Source organism: Wyeomyia smithii, chromosome 1 (genome assembly GCF_029784165.1).
Source record: "Wyeomyia smithii strain HCP4-BCI-WySm-NY-G18 chromosome 1, ASM2978416v1, whole genome shotgun sequence".
NCBI lineage: Eukaryota > Metazoa > Arthropoda > Insecta > Diptera > Culicidae > Wyeomyia > Wyeomyia smithii.
In genome coordinates this window covers 149,291,588-149,313,774 of record NC_073694.1, presented here as the reverse complement: position 1 = coordinate 149,313,774, position 22,187 = coordinate 149,291,588, and the positions used below count along the sequence as shown (strand labels likewise).

Genomic DNA, 22,187 nt, shown 5'->3' with positions numbered 1-22,187 from the left:
GAAAAATCCCTTTTTACTACACCAATTCCGCGCACTACAAGGAACATGACACACAGCAAACGGCTTGCAGTGTAGTGCACTTCTACAACCACAATATGCTCTCATCAATGTTTGATATTTATTACAGCGAGTTCAAGCTCCTAGAAAGCTGGAATCCCTTTTTCGTCACCGTAATCGGCGCGGCTTGGCCTCTGTTTGCGCTGTTGCTACACAAAACAGCCACAGAGGAAGTGAAGGAAGAGGTACTTCCCGGCTTTCGCGTAGACGATAGGATTCTACGCGCGGTGACTGAAATGGTTCTTCAAGAGACGTGACGTTGATTCAATTCCAGCGTTCGGAGTGTACTATTTAAACTGCCGGTGTGCTCTTTGCTGCCCATTAATAGACAGACGACAGTCGGACATCCTCGCAGCGTTTGTTATTATTCCGGTCGGGCGCGTGGCGCGTGTGAAAAATCTTGCATCAGCTACTATTTAACATAGTAGTAAAGTGAGCATAGGCCAAATTGTACTAGAAGGTAAGTGGCGCCGCGATATGGTTATTCTCTTATTCTGGTAATTGAATTCATTACAGCAGATGAAACATAATTTCACAGAAGACAACATTCGGACATAAATTTTAAACAATTTTAATTTAAAAATAATTCTGTGTATTTGCCACTTATCAGTTTTTCTAAGTGTAGTTTTTTCATTGAAGCTTTGGTTATTGTTGCATAGTGATTATCTCCTCCGGTTGATCGACCGGGGAACGCCCCCAGTACTTCAGCTTAAGATATGGCCCTGAAGGACCGGTATATGACCGTTGTACAGACTAAAGTAATTAAATGCAAAAAGTTGAAAAAGTTACCGCATGGTTACAAAAATCAAGACGGCTGCAAACAAAATTGGTTTTAGAAGTAGTTTTCATTTGAGTAGGTCTCCTTATCAGTGGCTTCAAAAAAAGGTTGTTTTTCTTTATTTTAGAAATAAACTTTGCATTAATTTAAAGATTTGCATATGAGACAAACAAAATTAACAACCCTAGAATCATTATTTGCGTTGACTTTTCTAAGTATAAAAATATAACTGGACATAGTACAAAAGCCTGAACTGTCGTTCACAGAGTATATACAGTTAAATTTAATTGCTGAGCCAATAAGTTCAGGGAAATATTTTACAAGTAACAACAGAGATTTTCAAGAACTTCGGCAAACGAAATTACAAGCCTTGCTGGTTTACGGCAGAACGGTTTCACAGTTAAACTTCGGGGTTGAATAGCTTTTAGGTATTTTAGCGAGAACAATTTAGTGTGTACACTATCAAAATTCAATATGGCGTTGTCTGGATTCCAGTTGATATCGCGCTACAATACTGATCTAAGGAACTAGTCGTAATATGTTCGAACCCGGGCTCGCAAGAGATTGTTAGTGTCAGTAGGATAGAAAAAACCTTCGAAAGAAATGATGAGAATACTTCAATTTGAGCATTTGAATGGGAATTCTGAAAGATCACCAAGGGGCGCATTAAAAAACATGACTTGGATTGACACGATAACAAACCAATTTCGTTTTCTACGATAATATAGGAAATGATCGTCAAAGTTGAAAATATATCTGAGGTGTTTAAAATGTGTTGAATTCGATAAGGCAAATGATTTGGCGTTGTTTGGAGAAAAAAGTGAATTATTATGACACATACGGTACGAGACAATGTAAGCTCTAGAGTGCACTCGCTGTTTTTTTTTTTTATTTTCATACTGACTCATTGGGTATCGGTAAAACAAGCTTTTCCATCACTAATAAGTGTTTAGGAAAGTACATACAGGTACGAACAGTCAATCAAAGCTCACTATTCTTACTACATTAAAAGTGAGAATTGTTCATAAATTTATCAAAACAATCACATGGGCGAAAAGTTATGCTTTGACATAATTTTCAATTCGAACACAAATTTTAACTTGAACACAGTTTTTAACTTAAAATAAAAACACGTCAGACCGTCAAAACCAGTTCATTGAGAGAATTTTGTTGTACAGTGGGTCATTAAGAAAACTGAGACTGCATTAGAACTAAACTGAATGATACTAACTAATGATATGGTAATCAAATGGTGTTCAGAATCGTTAATCGTTTTCGAATAAAATGTTGACTGGACTTGCATTTGCATTTCAATTTGCATAATCGATTATCACTGCGCTAGACTATTTGCTCATAATTTTGCGTGGCTCAGTATAGCGACCGTTAGCTGTCTTTTTGTTTCCCATTTTTTGCATGTCCACCTAAATAACATCAGAGCATACCGGTAAATCAGTACGCACGCAAAATAGTGCCTACGGGAGAGTGTGTTGATAAAACAATTCCATTCGTCACACCTCGATCAAACGCTTTTAGCACACTTGAAGAAGCAGCTGCTTGGGTTTGAACTTGCAAACAGTCGTGGCAAAGTAGTAGAGATGGTCGGGTACGGGTATTTTTACCCGATACCCGTACCCGACCCGTACCCGACGGGTTCGGGTCGGGTTTCGGGTAACGCCAAAAAATATTTTTCGGGTTCGGGTCGGGTACGGGTAATTTAAAAACCAAGGGTTCGGGTCGGGTACGGGTTTGAAAAATTCTCAACTGGTCGGGTACGGGTCGGGTACGGGTAGTTCGATTTTCGTGCATTATGAGAATTTAATTAATAACTTTTCTAGCCTAGGTGTTTTAGCATAGTCTTGGTCTGGGAGGGAGAAATGGATCAGTCCAAAAACAATTCCTTCTTTACGCGCTTCGCAACTTGAATTGGACTGTATTTCCTCTGCCATCGTATGAATCACGTTGCATGCTCATTAATCTGCAAACACTTAAACAACGCCGCAAATTTGCAATGCTATTCTTCGTCAATGACATTATTTCAAATCGTATAAATTCATCTGCATTACTATCACAACTCAGCTTTAATACACCTTCACGGCATCTTAGAACGAGAAAACTTTTTTCAGATACGTTGTGAAACCATTGGCATAACCATATAAGAAAAAAAAACAAATTAAAAACTGTCTGAAATACACTAGAAATATCGTACTGTAACAAGAACATTGTAAACACTATAAATAATAACTTTAATGAAATATTTATGTAGTCTACGTTTGCTTGACGAAATAAATATACAATTTAAAATAAAAAAATAACATCCACACAAGCAATGAAATTAACAATATTTTCTGAAACATAATATTTCTGTCCTTTAGTAAGCTACGAGTTTTGAAAGTTTGCCGATTTTTTTAAAAGCATTTTTGTTGTTTAAACTTGTAAGCAATGTTTGCAAATAAACTCTTCTCGGCAGATCTCCTACGTAATTATTACTCGGATATAAAAAAAGTCGTTTGGTAACAGTTTCGAACTTTATACTTCATCACGGTTGAGTCTCCTAATTGCTACGATGTGCACATAAAACTCGTCGCTTAATTTAAACTCTACCAGGCATGCATTTATCACCATTCTCCGTGTTGTTCTAGTAGGGTAAATTAACAGAATAGAAATTTTCAACAGTTTTTATGAATCATACGTATGCATACAAAATAAATAATTGAAATCCCTGATTAATTTCAATATGAGGTAACTAACGGAACCCAAATTCTCCGTACACAGTTATGAATAGATATTTTGCTGCGTGATAAAAATGATCAAATTTTTCGGGTTCGGGTCGGGTACGGGTTTGAAAATCCTCGATGAGTCGGGTACGGGTAACAAATTTCCCATACCCGACCATCTCTACAAAGTAGTTTATTTCTTGTTTTTCCAGTTATAGCGTGGCGGTACTTCGACCCTGCACTATATGGCTCTGTTTGATAATTGGTGTACCGCTGCAGCAAGTTCAAAGGTGTTGTTAGACTACGATCACGCCCGCCATTGATCGACGCGAAGCACATGGAAAGTTATGTTTTGCTCACTAATCGAGATGACAAGAGTTGAGAAGTTCGCAGTCGCAATCGACAATAATAATATTAGAGATGTCATACATAATAATAATTGATATAAAATTGAACTTTTATGATTCAGCTCAAAACCACGAGTCTATGCTGCAATCACTGAAACATCAATCATGAACTTGACTTTGCCCATTCAATGCTGACCGGCACCCACAATAGAACCGGCGCATAGTTAACTAACCATCTCCACTGGTGCGGGCGTCTTTACTCAATGAACCGTACAAATTGTACCTAGACTACACACTCCACCTTTTCATGCCTACACTTGTTGTAAGCATACCTTTTGAGCCGTTAACAAACGTGACGATGCTCACTCAAATACTTGTGCGCCTTATACCGGTTCTATCAAACTCAGTACCTACATTCGGTAGGAAGTACGCGCACGTGATCTAGATTTCACAATAACGAATTAGTCGGTCATTGCATTAGGCCAATCGACAGACGGACAAGACTCAAGAAGGCTCCCATGCTTCAGGCCGCTAGCAGAAGTCCAGTAGCTTATGAACCAAGACACAAGACGCTGCTGAAAGTAATTAGTTAGTGCTTTAGTTAGATCAGAGAAAAATTGTTGCTTTTCGTTGTTGTGTGAACATTGAATAACGTCGGCGAAATATTCGCTATTATGTTTGAACTTTCAGAGATGAAGTTAACCAACCGGCAACAGTATCAGTGGATTCTGCTCAATTATTTGATTTTCCTGCCATGGATGTCATGTCAAAGTGAGTACCGCTCTCCACTTTTTATTAATTTCAGTGACAGGAACAAAAAGAATGTTTTGTCGATACTAGTTTTTGGGAAATATTAAAATGATTCATAAAAAATATAAGGGTAATTAATTTGATGTGTTTCATGTTTCAATGTTGGGTCACAATTTTCCATGCGGTTATTTATAACAAAAAAATCAGCAAAAGTTACTAGATGTCAGCAAGGCCATCAGCAAATTATTAAAAAAAAACAATTTTTTTTAAATTTAACATTATTTCATTTGAATTTAAATATTCTAAGAGTTAACATTAAATCATCTTATTTTTAAAAAGTTATAAATATTCTAAAAACGAAAACAAGCCATTTGCACGAAAAACTAATGTGGAAGCCATGGTGAAGGCGTTTCAAAGATCATCGCAGTCTTTAGAATCTGGTAAAAATCCAAAATTAATCATCATTCAAAATAATTCCACGTTTGACATTGTTAACATTTTTTTATGGGTTTTTTATGGTTTTATGAAAATCATTGTAAATCAACACAGGTATTTCACCGTTGCTGTGTACAGTTTTTAATAAGTTTCATACCTTCTATAGGATTGAACATCAACCGAAATCGGGAAGAGGAACATCCACGGCCTTTGCAGAGGCGTTCAGTTTCCTTCCGTGATGCCGACTTTCCGATCAGTCGGGCCTCTTACCGTAGCACCACAGCACGGGGTATCGTCTTTCCTTCACAGGCACATCGCCTTGAAGTGAGCTCCAATCCGGACTTTCACTTCGACTATTCGCGGGAAGAGAGACCCACCAACATAGGGCGCAGTAACTCAGTGATTCTTGCACGTCCTAGGCCACTTGCTACAGCGGAAGGAGAAGCGTTTTCCTATCAGGAGAAAGATAAGAATGGTCCCTCTAATTGGCAAAGAAGCGCTCCACAGTGCGGTGGCCGTTATCAGAGTCCTATCATGCTGAACACGGATAGTGCTCTGATTGTGCGGAATAAGCGTCCCCTGCAGTTGATCGGTCAGACCAATCTTCCACAAGGTATCCGGTTGCAGAATGATGGTCATTCGGCGAAGTTTACTTACATTTGGAACTCTAGTGAACGTCCATATCTGCGAGGAGGGCCCTTAAAAACTAAGTATAACTTTGAACAGTTCCATTTCCATTGGGGATCAAACAGTACGGTTGGATCCGAACACGTCTTGGATTCCTTACGGTTTCCAATGGAGCTTCATTTATTGTTTTACAATGCTTTGTATGACTCCTTCGAGGATGCTCGAAACGAAGTGGACGGTCTAGCAGTAGTCGGGTTGTTTTACGAAATTTACGACGACTACAATGAACCACTTAATACTTGGACCCGTTTCTTGAAAGAAATCATCAATCCGGACACGGAATTCAACATTCCGTTCATCGATACGTTTCCGTTATACGATCTGATTGGCGACGTCGAGTGGCCCTACTTTTCGTACGAGGGTAGCCTTACGACTCCGCCTTGTCTAGAGACCGTCACATGGATTGTGTCGACGAAACCGTTGCTCATCACACCCAAGGAGATCAAGGAATTCCGACGGCTGAAGTCACGAAGCGGTATGATGGTTAACAATTTTCGACCGGTGCAGAAGCTGTTCAATCGAAGGGTGTTTCGATATTAGCTAGTGTATCAGACGCAGAAAACATCTATGCCAGTTTTATTTTAATACTACCCCAACATAGATCTCAGAATAACAGAAGTCCTGATTCGGTACACTACTTGTTACGGGATTCGTGCTGTTGCATTCCAATGCAAGTAAAAGTATACCAAAAATAATCCAAACGATAATGAGCATTACAGCTGACTATAAGTTTTACATAAGAGTTCAAAAAAAAAAAAGTATTGTTAAGTGATAATCCGAAAGACTTGTGTACACTGTTTCAGTATATGAATAAATACTTTACTATCATGAAGCCGCGGTGTGTTTTATAATTGGGATGAAAAAGAAATGATGATACTTACAGGGTGCGCCAGGAAAAAATGCGAAAATATTACAACTTCTTCAAATCCTGTTTTTAACTAGGTACTTAAAACAATAATATCAACTACACTTTTCACTTTTTATTCACTTTCACTATTTAATTCTATCACTTTTCACTTTTCACTTGCAAATACGTATTTCGGCACTGACACAGTGCCTTCGTCGTTGGCAGAGCTGAATGCCACCACGGGTCGGTAATTGGCGATTACTGAAGGCCACGGAAGTGCTCACTGCTAGCAAGCAGTCCCGGACCATCAGCGGGAGCCAGCCTAGGTCGTGGCGAGATTCAGGCACTGGGCCGCTGAATTCTCGCAAAAGCCACACTGGCCGGAAGCAGCTCCGACGGAGCGAGTAGTGCCGCTCCCACCACCCAAATGCACTATACCGCCCATTGGGACTGATGCCAGTAATGTTACCAATTACGGCAACTGGTCGCATCACTATAGGATAAGAGTCGGATTTCGTTTTCGTACCATGATTTTGGGCTGGCACCTGCGCCGAGCTCCCTTAGTAATGTCGTGTGATAACGGCTTGAAACGGCGAGATTAGAACCGGTGCAGGGGTCTCCGTCCCGTAAAACCTGGCAGGCCTTCCAGTACGTTCCGAGTCCATTGCCGGGTGGGAACCCGGCAGGAGTAGGATCAGATGTCTTTTCCTGACTTGCGCCGGTCGGGGGTGTCATAGTTGCCTATAAGGCGCTATGGCAGCCGCCCCTAGCCATGGCCTCACTGCTCCGGCATAGACTACCTTGGGACCATTTAGGCGACTACTCCATTATGGATAAGGATAGCGGCTGGTAGGGGGACCCAATAAACAAAAATGTTGAACTCAAAAACAAAAGAGACGGGTGCGGAGGGGTTACCAAATCCCTTCGCACGAGGTGGCATCCAGCGGTCTCCGCAGAAGAAGGCGGAGACGGATGCGGCGAAGTCTGGAGGTGGAAAAACGGCGAATCCGTCAGTGTCCACACCAGACATCTCGGTAGACGGTCCCTTGCTAGTCAAGGCCGTCGAAAGGTGTATGGACACGCGGCCAAGAGTGGCGGCGCTGTCTGAACAACTCGATGCCATAATCGAGTTCTTGGCGAACAGGCGAAACATCGCTGGCGACCTGAAGCAGAGCCTCCTCCTGCTTCGGAGCACCATTGATGAAGCCAGAAAGGAGCACGAAGAACTCGTAGCTCGGGTGAAGGCGGCCGAGAAAGCGGCCAGGACCGGGAGGGCGACTGCATCTAAAGAGGGGCAGACAGACGCCCCCTCGTTCGCGTCGGTCTGCTCCACGGGGCAGGTCGCTAAGCGAACGAGGCAGTCCCCGGGGGAAACGGCCCCCGGGAACACCAAGAAACGATTGGTCGTGCTACTCCCACGGGAACACACGCCAACCGGTTCAAGGTCCACCGCGGAAAAGGTACAGGTGGAGGCTACGGGCAACCCTTGGACTACCGTAGAGGGTAGGAAGCGTCGGGAAGGTGCGACGCGACATGATGGCGGAGCGGCCAGAGGACCAAGAAAGGTAAAAAAGGCGCGGAGTAGGGGTGATGCCCTCATACTCAAGACGGATGGGTCGAAGTACTCGGAAGTCTTGAAGAAGATGAGGGGGAAACCCAGCTCAAGGATCTAGGGGCGGATGTGCGGAGTATCCGCCGATCTCGCACTGGCGAGATGATACTTGAGCTCCGGAAGGACGCCAAGAACAAGGGGGCTACCTACAAAACGGTAGCTGAAAAGGTCCTAGGGAAGGAGGTGCAAGTGCGGGCACTCACCTCAGAAGTGACTCTCCAGCCTAAAAACCTGGACGAAATCACTGAGGGGTGCGACATTGCACAAGCCCTAAAAGCGAAGTGCGGGGTGGAGGTGGCTAAAGAGTCAATCCGCCTCCGCAAAGGTCCGGCGGGGACCCAGATAGCTACCTTCCGACTACCGTCGGCGGACGCTAACCTGGCCCTGAAAGAGGGCAAGTTGAAGGTCGGCTGGTCTGTATGTCCTCTGGGCATATTACAGCAACCAGACATTTGCTTCCGGTGCTTTGAGGGCGGACATAAGTCCTGGACCTGCAAGGGACCCGATAGGAGCCAGCTGTGCAGGCGATGTGGAGGTGCAGGCCATAAAGCAAAGGACTGTGTGGAGTCTCCCAAGTGCATGGTATGTTCCGGGAAACGGGATGCCAAACACTTTATGGGAGGCCCCAGGTGCCCAGCCGGTAAGCCGGCTGCGAAACCACGGGCGTAAGGGTGACGCAACTGAACCTGAACCATTGCTTCGCGGCTCAGCAGCTGCTACACCAAGCAGCCACTGAGTCGTTGTCGGACATCGCCGTCATATCGGATCCCTACCGCATCCCTCCCGGAAACGGTAATTGGGTTGCGGATAAGTCCAGTTTGGCGGCCATATGTACGACGAGCAAGTTCCCGGTTCAGGAGGTTGTCTCAACCTCAGAAGAAGGGTACGTAGTTGCTAAGGTGAACGGAGTGTTCTACTGCAGTTGCTATGCTCCGCCACGTTGGTCTACCGAAAGGTTCACCCAGATGGTCGACCTCCTATCCATGGAGCTAACGGGCCTAACGCCGTTGGTGGTGGCGGGCGACTTCAACGCTTGGGCTGTTGAGTGGGGAAGTCGCTTCACGAACCAGAGGGGCCAGATCCTGCTGGGGGCTTTTGCAAAGCTCAACCTAGATCTGGCCAACGTTGGGAACAAAAGTACATTTAGCAGAAATGGTGCGGAGTCGATCATCGACGTGACGTTCTCCAGCCCAGGACTGATCAAGAACTGGAGGGTAGACGATGGCTACACTAATAGCGACCACCAGGCGGTCTGTTATAGTGTAGACAACAACGAGAGGCGGCAAGCGACGGGTAAAGCCAACACTCCGACCGTTCGCGGGTGGAAGACATCGCACTTTGATGCCGAGGTATTCGAAGAGGCAATGATAAGGGAGCGCGAGGGGGGCAGTTGGCTCCGCCCGACTGCTGACCAACTAGTTGCTATGCTATCGCGGGCGTGCGACGCCACCATGCCTAGGACTCGCCAACCTAGGAATGGAAAGCCACCGGTTTACTGGTGGACGGACGCGATAGCCGACCTTCGCAGTGCGTGCCTCCGTGCAAGACGGAGGATGCAGCGTGCGCGAAACGAAGAAGAGAGGACAGAGCGCCGCGCAGCATTCAGTTCGGCAAGATCGATGCTAAAGAGTGCGATAAAGGCCAGCAAGAGGGCCTGCTTCGATAGGCTATGTGCGAGTGCCAATACAAATCCGTGGGGTGACGCCTACAGGATCGTAATGGCCAAGACTAAAGGCGCGCTGGCGCCTGCAGAGCGATCACCAGCGATGCTGGAGCGTATCATCCAGGGACTCTTTCCACGCCACGAGCCAAGTCCTTGGCCTCCGGCAGTCGAGTCTCACGTCCGACGTTCCAGTATCTCAGACATAGACCAGAGATGGTCGGCCAACCTGCCGAGCATCCAATCCGCGAGCGACGACAGCCGTGTCGAGGCAGGGGAGGAGGCAAGGGTTACGAATGAGGAACTCATCGTGATCGCCAAATCCCTAAAGGTGAGCAAGGCACCGGGACCGGATGGTATCCCTAACCTGGCGATCAGGCTGGCGATAAAAACGGCCCCCGGGCTGTTCAGGGCAGTCATGCAGAGGTGCCTGGATGACTGTCTCTTTCCGGACAGGTGAAAGCGGCAGAGACTGGTCTTATTGCCGAAGGCTGGGAAACCGCCAGGGGACCCATCGGCATATAGGCCTATCTGCCTGCTGGACACCGCGGGTGCTTGAGAGGATCATCCTCAACAGACTGGTGAGGTACACGGAGGGTGTACACGGTCTGGCAAGTAACCAGTTCGGCTTCCGGAAGGGCAGGTCCACGCTGGACGCAATCTCTTCCGTCATCAAGACGGCGGAGGTAGCAATCCAGCGCAAGAGAAGGGGAATACGCTACTGCGCAATCGTCACGCTCGACGTGAAGAATGCGTTCAATAGTGCCAGTTGGGACTCCATAGCGCTCGCGCTCAGGAGCATCCATGTACCGGTGTCGCTGTACAAGATTCTGGAAAATTATTTCCAGAATCGAGTACTTGTTTACGACACGGAGGAGGGTCAGAAGTGCGTCCCAATTACCGCAGGAGTTCCGCAAGGTTCTATCCTGGGCCCGGTGTTGTGGAATGTCATGTATGACGGAGTGTTGAAACTCAAGTTCCCTGTAGGGGTTGTGATCGTCGGCTTTGCAGACGACATAACGCTGGAGGTTTACGGCGAGTCTATCGAGGAGGTCGAGTTGACGGCCGCGCACTGTATACGCAAGGTCGAGGACTGGATGCGCTCCAGGAAACTGGAGCTCGCGCATCATAAGACGGAGGTCACGGTTGTGAACAACCGTAAATCGGAGCAACAGGCGGTGGTCAGAGTCGGAGACTGCACCATCACCTCGAAGCGATCCCTGAAGCTCTTGGGGTTATGGTGGACGACAAGCTCACGTTCGGGAGTCAAGTCGACTATGCCTGTAAGAGGGCCTCATCGGCTATTGCAGCACTATCTCGTATGATGTCCAATAGCTCAGCGGTTTATGGCAGCAAGCGAAGACTTCTTGCCAGCGTGGTTTCGTCCATACTTAGGTATGGTGGGCCAGTGTGGTCCAGAGCGCTAGGTACTAACAGTTACCGTGGTAAACTGGAAAGTACCTACAGGCTCATGTGCCTGAGAGTTGCGAGTGCGTATCGTACGGTGTCATACGATGCAATCTGTGTCTTGTCCGGCATGATGCCTATCAGAATCGCCATCAAGGAGGACAGAGAGTGTTTCGACCAACGTGACACAAGGGGCATACGAGGTACCAGAAGGTCATTCTCGATGCTCCGCTGGCAGCGGGAATGATCCAACTCCACAAAGGGCAGATGGACGCACCGACTCATACCGGAGATATCCGGCTGGGTCGGGAGACGACATGGTGAAGTGAACTTCCACCTGACACAAATCCTGTCAGGCCATGGTTGTTTCAGGCAATATCTGCACAGGTTCGGACACGCGGTGTCCCCCATGTGTCCCGAGTGCGTGGATGAGGAGGAGACTGCTGAGCATGTCTTCTTCGTATGCCCCCGTTTCGCAAGAGCGAGGAGCAACATGATGGCTGTGAGTGGGCCTGGCACTACTCCAGACAATCTAGTCCGGAGGATGTGCGACGACCCGGACATCTGGAACGCGGTCTGTGCGGCCGCCTCTCAGATTGTTCTGGAGCTGCAACGTGTGTGGCGGGTCAACCACCAACACGCCAGTGGTAGCTAATTACCAGTCTCCAGGTAGTTAGCTAGGAGGTTATAAGAGTAAAGAGGGTGCATCACGCACAAAAGCCACTCCCCGACGTAATACTTAACCGTCGTTCCGGTAAGACCAGGGCTGGAGACTGGAGGGGTTTTAGTGGGTCGGGACAGGGATCAGTAGGTGTCTGGGCGAGTGCAACTACCCCAGCATCTCTCCCCTAGTCTCATCCCCATACCCTGAGTTCTCTTCTCAGGTGTCTGTTTGCAGATTTCCCCGCCACCTTTAAAAAAAAAAAAAAAAAAAATAGTGCCTTCGTCAGTGCTTATTTGGACTGTGGAGAAAATAGCGAAACCCCAAGAATTTTATACCTAATTAGGTAAACGACTGGGGCAAATTTTAACTCAGAAAACGTAAACAACTTGAGTTAGGTAGAGAAACGTGCGGCCTGGTGATCCATGCCTTGTCGGGGAGTTTTCGGTAGAAATTTAAAAAGCCAAGAGAAATGATTACCCTGATCTCTGTTAAGGAGGGTAGCTGGGTTTTGTTTGAAAATTTCTAAACTTTCTGCGACATCTAATTTCCAAGGGGATGTTACTGATCGAACTAGACTAATGTTGTCGGTAGTCATAGCGTGATCTTCATGAAATATATGTTCGGCTATTTTGGATCTGAAATGGTGAGTTATTCCTTTTTCTGAGTCTTTCTTAGCCTTCACAAGTTCTGAAGTTCCTTAAACCGGATGTCTAAATTTCTTTTTGTTTGGCCAATGTAAACTTTATCACAATGTGGACATGCAACTTTATAAACACCCGCCCTATGTAATTTGTCAATAGTGTCTTTAGTAGACCCCAACTTTGTTTTCATTTGATTATTTCTACTACTGTAGATAATATCGATACCAAATTTTCTAAATTTTTTACGAAGTTGACGAGTGAAACTGACGTCATATTCAACCACTACTCTTTTCCGATCTTCTGTTAGCGGAGTGAGTGTTGTGTGAGATTTCCCATGTTGGATTCGTTTCTTTTTGTCATAAATGGCTTGTATGGTTCTTCTGTTATATCCATTCTGCTCACCAATATCAAAAATATATTCCATTTCGTTTTTCTTACCTTCATTACTGAGAGGCAAAGATTCCATACGGTGGATCATATGGTGGAAAGAAGCCATTTTATGCTGGGAGGAGTGGTTAGAAGTGTTAGGTATTACCCGCTTGGTATGTGTGGGTTTCCTAAAGATTTTGAATTCAAAGTGGTTGGAGTTTTTAACAACGACTACATCTAAAAATGGAAGCCTGTTGTTTTGTTCAATTTCCAAAGTGAACTGGATATTTTTATGAAGACCATTCAAAATTCCCAAAAAAACTTTCCAAGTCCCCCTGTTGTAAAATACAAAAAATATCATCAACATACCTCCACCAACGATCTGGTAAGCAGTCTTTTTCATTTAGTTTATTTTCCAAATGTGCCATAAAAAGCTCACATAAGAAAGGTGAAAGAGGATTCCCCATCGGTGCTCCTTTTGTTTGTTTGTAAAATTTCCCACGAAATGAAAAATAATTGTCTTCCATGCAAAGTCGAGTTAACTTCAAGTAACTGCGTACTTTAGTTTTCCAAGGGTTGTCACATTGTTGGGAAAGAAGCCAATCTTCCAAAAGATTTATAGCTTCTTTCACTGGAACACTCGGAAAAAGTGCTGTGACATCAAAAGAAACCATTATCTCGCCAGAGTTGATGCCCCCCGATGATTTTAAATTTTCAACAAAAACTCCTGTACTCTTAACAGATCGACTAGGAAATTTTTTCGGCATTGATTGAAATTCCTTGACTAACCATTTTGCCAATTTTTCTGTTGGTGCCCCCACCGCAGAAACGATTTCCCTCATTTCATTACCAGGTTTATGTACTTTAGGGAGACCCTTTACTCTAGGAAGAGAAGGGTTCGAAACACGAAGATTTTTCAAAGCGTCACCAAAAATAGGTTGGCATTCTTTGATAGTTTTTTCAAAGTTTTTCACCATGTCGGTAAGGGGGTTGACTCTCTGTTGCCTGTATGGGCCATTATTAATTTTCTCCAACATTTGTTGATCGTAATCATTTTTGTTCAAAATAACAATTTTATTCCCCTTATCAGCTTTTAAATAAAAGACAGGTTTATTACATAATTCTTTGATTGTCTGTAAGTCAAGTAGTCTGTAGTCTGTAAGTAATAAGTGAATAAATTTGAATAATATCAAAGTTCAGTTCAGTTACTTTTACTAGGTTCTTCTAAACAAATGTACCGTAAGCCGGGATGAGATTGTGCCAGTGAAGGTGAGATTGTGTCATACAAACCCATTGTTTGTTAGCCATATGATGGTGATCACAAGACCACACTTTCTTGATTAGGTTTCCTCGAATACTGAACCAAGAAAGACTAGTCTTCTGACCCGGAAGAGATGGCTGACAAGTCACAAGTTGGATGTCACAATTTCACCCCCATTGGCACAATCAATTCTTTGCCACGACTGACGGTACTCGATGTGTCCTCCATTTTAACGTAGAACTACGTCTCTCAGGAAGTTCGGCTACATGGGGATATAAAACGAAAATCTAAAACCGGAAGAAGTAAAAACATGTCCAATTTCGAATGCTAATAAATCGGTTATTTTTTGATTGATTTCCTTCGTTCTTGCAGCAATCGATTTGAAAATCTTCTAAGAACCCTCCCAAATGCAGAAAATTGTAATTTTATTATTCGAACTATTGTACTATTGGAAATTGTCAAGCCTTGTCAAAACGCAAAACAAGATTGGCCGTTATATGATTGGTTTCCCAAGCACGGTCGACAGATTTATAGACTAGTAATGCGGAATGTACTATTTGGTATATATAAAAGCCTGTTTCAGCCGAGACTGCTCATATTAGTTCTAGGCAGCGACTACAACAATTCTTACTTAGCAGTGGTAGCAACTGTAGCAACGTATAGCATCAACAGTGATAGTGGCAAGGCCAGCTGGTGCAGCGGCACTTTCTCTAGTGAAAAGCTGCCTTTGTACAGTGACGGGCAGCATCGGAAAAATGCCAACATAGTGTCGGGGTAGCATTGAACAACAATTGTCCTTATTGTTTGTTGTCCAACAAATTATTGAAAATTTTTCTCGTTTTGCGCTAGAATTAAAAGTAAAATGTTATTTTAATCAACATGTACTCTGAATGTTGAAACATGCTAGCATTGTATAGTGTTTGTTATTTTTTTTATATGAACGCACAAGTCGGACGAGTGGAGTTCTTTTATCTCGTTATTGGTAGGGAAAGTCTTCATTTTACCACCAACGACAACGGCTTGAGGTTAGTGAACTTCGCCGTGGCCAGGGGAATGGCCATCTGTAGTACCCATTTTTCACGTCTGAATATCCGGAGGCACACCTGGAGACACCCCAATAGGGAGGCCTGCTCCCAGATCGACAACATGCTGATCGACGGCCGGCACTTTTGAGATGTCATAGATGTGCGGTCTTCTCGAGGGCCAAACATTGACTCGGATCACTATCTCGTGGTAGGCAAGATTCGCGCCCGGCTGTCCAATGTATTAAAATCGAGATCGGCTAGGAAGATACGTCTGGACATACAGAGGTTATCAGCGGAAGGAGTTGCTTTGCAGAATATACTCAGAAAGTTGATAGACGGATCCATGACGCGGTCAGCGAAACAGCGCAAGATGTGATAGGTATGGAAACGGGAACTACGCGTAGTGGTTGGTTCAATGCTGAGTGTCTATAGGTGACGAAAGAGAAGATTCATTCAGTACTCGGTTGGATACAACTGGAAACAGTTGAACTCTTATAAGTAATGCAGTTCAGACAAACTTTCAAATACATACAGTCTGGTTTGCTACTATCTGCAACCTTCGGAGAAATATGGACTCAAAATATGGCTATTTTCAGCAAAAAACTAGAAATATTTTTAGAACAAATGAAAATATCAAACCAATATATTCTACAAAAATGCGAGGTTTAGCAAAATGAACATCTTAGAACATCTTGAACTGTTTTAACGATTACAGAAAAAGTTACGGACAAAAAACTAATTTTGAGGACTGATCCTCATAAAACTCTATTTCATATCAGACGTACAGATAGAAGATTACAGTGTTCAGCAATTCTTTTTCTTATAGATTTTCCTACAACTTTGCTGAAGAAAGCAATACTTGATTGCTGAATTGCTTTGAAAATTAGAAAAACTAATATTTTTATCTAACTACTAGGGGGATTGATCAAAAAACCGAAAACGCCAAAAGAAACGCCTTGTTATATGGAATAAACTTGCTAAAGACACTGGGTACATAAAATCAATATTTCACAATCAAATCTAAAACGATCACGATTTTTCGAGTTTAGACCACTGTGCACCGCCGTAAAATAGTGAGCACTACGATTGTGTCCTTGCGGGGGAGAATTGCTTTACCAGGCACGACACGAGGAGATTTTATAGAACGATCAACGGAATCAGGAACCGGACTGTGCCAGTACCTGTCATGTTTAATGACAGGGATGGGAACCTGATCACCGATAAATCGCTGGTGGCCAGGCGTTGGAAGTAACATTTCTAAGTGTTGTTGAACGGTGAGGAAGGCAGGAGAGTCGTCGAGAGGAACAGGATAGAAATTGGGGAGGACGGACAAGCTGTGGACACACCAACGTCGGACGAGGTGCAGAACGCTTGCAAAGAGCTGAAGAACCACAAAGCCGCTGGTAAGGACGGTTTACCGGCTGAACTTTTCAAAGTCGGGAGCGAGCGGCTGTGTAGTGCAATTCACCGGATTGTACTAAGGGTTCTGAGGAACAACTACCTGCGGACTGGTTGGAAGGACCCATATGCTCTATCTACAAGAAGGGACATAGACTCGACTGTAGTAACTATTGAGGCATAACCCTCCTCAATTCCGCTCATAAAATTCTCTCCAGTATCCTGTTCCAACGACTGAGGCCGTTGCATGAAGCCTTCGTTGGAGAATACCTATGCGGTTTCCGAGTGGGACGATCTACAACGGACCAGATGTTTAACTTGAGACAGATCTTCGACGAGTTTCGAGAGCACAACTTGCAAACACATCATCTGTTTATTGACTTTAATACGACGAACGATGCAGTGAAACGCAACGAGCTGTGGCAAATTATGCTAGAACATGATTTTCCAACAAAACTAGATAAACTGTTACGTGCGACGCTTAACGGTTACACAGCATGCGTCAGGACAGCGGGCGTATTTTCGGACGCAGTTGTAACGTTAGATGGTCCGAAGCAATGTGACGGGCTTTCGAACTTCCTGTTGAATCTAGCTTTAGAAGGTGCAATACGAAGGGCAGATGGGCAGAGGAGTGGCATCATCATCACGTAGTCCCACATGCTTCTAGGCTTCGTGGACGACATTGATATAATTGGTGTTAACCGTGGATCAGTTGAGGAGGCCTTTACGGCTCTCTAAAGGGAAGCTGCGAGAATTGGACTCACCATAAACACTACCAAAACAAAGTACATGGTGGTTGGCAGAGAACGCGGTAGTGCCGCAGGTGTTGGTGCTACGGTGAAGATGGACGGATGGCACGGATGGCGGATGACCGATCGGCAAAGATAATACTTAGTAGAGAACCGGATAGAGGCCAACGGCTTCGAGGCAGACCTCGCATGCGCTGGATGTGTGCTGTCGACGAGGATGCCAGGGCAGCGGGTGTAAGGGGAGACTGGAGAAAAGCAGCCCAAGACCAAGTATTGTGGAGGCGTATTCTGGACTCGGCATAGGATCTCAACGATCTGTCGCCATTGAAGTAAAGTGAAGTAGTATCGTTCCTCCAAGCCAATATAGCAAATTTGAATTGAAAATCATGAAACTAATCCGATATTTTTGAATCATTTGAATTATTGAACGTCAAACACATAGGTGAACTTGTTATAAATAATCTATAGCAAACTACTTTCACTTAAAAACGTGTCTTCAATGAAATATATGAAAATTAATTCAAATATCTTATGAAAAAAAAAACAACGAGATATGTTTTAAAAATTTGACATTCTTATGATATGCGTATTGGAAACGTGAATATCTATCTAAGAACACTGCTCGGGATACGCTAAAATCGAATAATCTAACAGGTTAAGGTCTGGACCTTTAGGGAGCCGAAAATCTTTCGACCAAAACTTTTTATTTTCCATCAGTCGTAAATCATGATTGGGTCCGATATGAACTGTGATATGGCAGTCCGTCCTGTTGTAGAACAACGAATTGATCCTAAGAACTTTAACGTCCACTCAGGAAGCACCTGGTTCATTAAAATGACGATATACACTCTGGTGTTGGTTTTAACACCAACATCAATGAAAACAGCCGGCATTTTCAAACCGTTTGAAGTCACTAAACCAATCACTTTACCCGGAATATCTGAATTTTTTTCTCAGTGAAATAAACCGGTCTGTGTGGCTGTAGGACACAGAATTGATGCTGAACAGCTGTTGGTTAGAGGACAGGATTTGGGATTTGGGCTTCAAATTGTGAGTTGACAACTTGGAAGGAGCGTCAGGCTCCTATCTTACGCCTTCACGATTCATATGGTACTATAGACTACCAGTTGAAACATGGACACAACTAGTTGGCATTGCCTGGGAAATGTTGTTATCCGACAATAGCTAAGTGAGAAGGTTCGACGTGATCGTCTGGTGTCAGCGTGGGACTCTAAACAGAGCTGACACGATTGTCCTCTGGTTAGACAGGGGGTTGGGAAAAGGCCCAACAAGCCACCCCGCAAAACACCAAACGTTGCAATTATCGAAGAAGTTAATACGGATCGGTAAAATAGGCACAGACCTAGGCGACGAAATAAGGACTACGATTGGAAACTCGGTACAAAGATATGCAGATCGTAAGGCTTTCACGACTGCGACAGAATCATATATGATGAACTCTATCCACGCTACTTCGAAATCGTAGCACTGCAGGAACTTTTCTGGTTGGAATAGGAGTTATGGTAAAGCGGACATCGAGTGGCTACCTTTTATCAGAGCTGTGGCACCACCAACGAACTTAGGACTGGCTTTATACCCAAGTAACACACAAAACATGTTAGAAAATAACTCTCAATGACAGTAGTCATATAAGAGTACTATAAGCGCATTCGAAAACTTGTGTTGTAATTTTCTTGCTCTGGAGATATTATTTTATATCATGAGTGTATTTCATAGATTAATAAATATAAACTGCCTTCGCTTGTCTTTAAGTTGTGTTCATGATGTTATCAAAACAGTACAGAAAACAACTTAAAATAAAACATTTGTGAGAAGTTGTTCTTCATCAGTAATTCCACTACACTTCGAAAACAACCTCGTTTTTCTGGTTTTGGAGATGTTTTTCAATAACATGAGTTCAGCAAACAAAAACTGACATAAATAGCACTTGTCTTCAAGATGTCTTTCAGATGTTTTCCCTATTATAACAACTGTGTAAAAATGTCCAGCCGACGCAGCCGCGCCAGTTCAAAATTACACGCCCAATAATAATTTACGTACCTGTAAAGTGCTTTTCTTTTGGTTGGTCTTAGTATTCAGCAGCGAATTACTTGATCATATTGTTATTTAAATTATTTAAACGATTTTATTCAAACTATTTGAGTTGGATCGAAATGCGCCATGAAAATGCAAACAATACGCTTGCAGTGCAACCAATGTCACGCCAATTTTTGTTACCGTATATCTAACAACGTTTTCTAGTTTTGTTATATTTTATGTCTAGATAACGTTAAAACTATACGAAAACAATTTTAATACTCAAGTGACAGAAACAATTCATTTTGAAAGGTTGAACATTGTTTTTATCATCAATTTATAATTAATTAAAAGTGCGGCTGACGAACACAATTTTCAATCTAGCTGCACTGCGCGTAACAATACATTTGCGCATGCGCTGGGTAAATGTTGTCATAGCAACACATTTGCGCATGCAAAATGTTTGGTGTGGCAAACTCTGACCCACGAATGCGCGAGTTTTTTTCATTCCACTAGGTCAGTGCAGATCAACCCAGGAAAAAAGAAACGACCTTGCGATTTACTAGGCAAGTAAGAAAGAGATGCCTGATAGTTATTTACGTACTAAGCTCATGCGGTGTTGGGCGAAATTGAGACACGCAATTAAATGAATCAGCAACCATTCTGCAATGAATAATCTATTTTCCACTGATTTACAAACAGAAAACCGTATCCAATGAATGGCGCATGATTTTTTCAGAAGTAAAATGTAATGTTTCACCATGAAATTTGACGCGCACGTAGAACTTTGTATTAAAAGCGTCAAATAGTTGGTATAATATAGTTGTTTATTTTCGGTGAATATTCGATACGCCATAATCACTATTTTTTTTCCTTTGTAGTTCCTAATATAAAGCAGCGTTGTTCTACAATATTTCTATTTTAAAGTTTTATGCTTGCGTCAACGATGTTTTTATTAGTTAATAATTACAACTTGAAAATTACTTGTTTTCCATGTTTTTTTTTACCGCATTGGTACTCGAGATGCATTTTGCAGCTTCAGTCTAGCAAGTTGGCTTGCTTTCATGAAGTTATATAATATTTCATATAGCCCCAGTACTTGTTCTAGTAGCCTTCGATTTTTGCGCTTTTCTGGTGATAGAAATGTTATGGAAAAGGTAATGTCAACTGAAATCTATAATCAAAGGTTGTGTTGGAGGAGTTATCTTAACTGTTCTATAGCAACGTGTGTTACTTGGGTAGTGCCTGGTAGGACGCGCGAACGCATGATAGAGTGGCAGCCGATCAGTGCGAGGATGTGTAGGTTGAGAATTAAGGACCGTTTCTTCAACTACAGCATCATCAACGTGCACTGCCCACACGAAGGAAGACCTGACGACGAGAAACAAGCGTTCAATGCGCAGCTGGAGCAGGTCTATCATACACCCAACGCAAACAGGGAACATTTTATTACTTTAGGGCAATTTTTTATTACTAATTGTGTCTTATGACTGCGCATTATACACAATTAGTAACAACTAAAAAGTAACAAAAATTATGACGGCCACACGCTTGTATGTGTTTCTGCAGGAGAACATCCAGCCAAGCACCGCACTGCATGTGTTAGCAAGACTTCACTCGCTACATTTGTATTGATGCAAAGATCTGGTTTATTTTTGTCCCTTTCATCCATTCATAATCAGAATCTATACCGTCAACCTCAATTGTCTAATTAGAAAAACTTTCGTTTCGTCCCCCAGTGTTTACTTGAAATGGAAATATGTAATACTGTCTGACCAGAGTTGCCGAAGTTGCGAATATTGTTCTGGATGGGCACAAGTTTTGTATTTTCAAACAGGTCCAAATAAGTTTCCATGAACCAACGATTATGTGCTGTAGATAGCTTGCAAGAAAGCGAATGATTTTATTTTTCTCTAACGCAGTTTACAGATCGTGATGTCATTTTAAGGCGCTTTTCAAGTCTTTAAAATCATCAACGTTTGCTCACTCTATGACGGGGAAAATGCTGCTTGGCAGCTCTTGTCATATTTTTCGCTACTCCGTATGCATACAACGAGCGAACTAATACACGCACACCGGATGAATTGGAGATAGAAGAAACTTGAAAGGCCTCTGCCAGGCTGAACGCCAACACGAGCGATGGGGCGAGATTTCTGCCGAAGGTTAATGAACAGTTTTACTTACGGCTGTTTATTTACCGACGGCAAGAATCTCGCCCGATCGCTCGCGTTGGCATTCAGCCTGGCAGAGAACATGTGCAACATATGCGACGGTGTGTGGTTTTTTTTTTTACTTAAGATGGAAAATGCTCCCTTTGCGATAGAAAAAAATTTGCATGTGGTTGAAACGACCATTATTAGATAGTCGTTCTCCCGTAACACGTGCTAAATATATGACAGTATGTGTTGTTACTCGACTGGGGAAGAATTTTATTGCCTTTTAAGTAATAGGTTTGTTACCCAAAAGGCAATTTTGCGCTATTGCTTCTAAAGTAATAAGGAAAAGTTTTGCGTGTACACTTGCCGCAACTGGACATTAAGATCGTCATGCGTGATATGAACGCTCAAATAGACCGGCAATCGTACCGAATAGCCTGCACGCCGCTGATAACGGTCAACGATGTGTGAACTTTGCAGCCTCCCGCGGTATGGTAGCAAGAAGTACCTTCTTCCCCCGCAAAGACATCTGAATATCACATCTGAAACCACCTGCAGATCACCTGACTTACAAGTGGAGAACCAAATCGACC

At 43.5% G+C, this 22,187-nt stretch overlaps 1 protein-coding gene across 1 annotated transcript; it reads left to right on the top strand.

The window, feature by feature from the left end:
- Positions 1-376: 376 nt before the first annotated feature.
- On the top strand, positions 377-6,600 carry LOC129718420 (carbonic anhydrase 2-like). Its single transcript, XM_055669190.1, has 3 exons — positions 377-517; positions 4,587-4,667; positions 5,248-6,600. Exons 2-3 carry the CDS (start codon positions 4,589-4,591, stop codon positions 6,306-6,308), a joined length of 1,140 nt encoding a protein of 379 aa, XP_055525165.1. The 5' UTR covers positions 377-517; positions 4,587-4,588; the 3' UTR covers positions 6,309-6,600.
- The last annotated feature ends 15,587 nt before the right edge of the window (positions 6,601-22,187 follow it).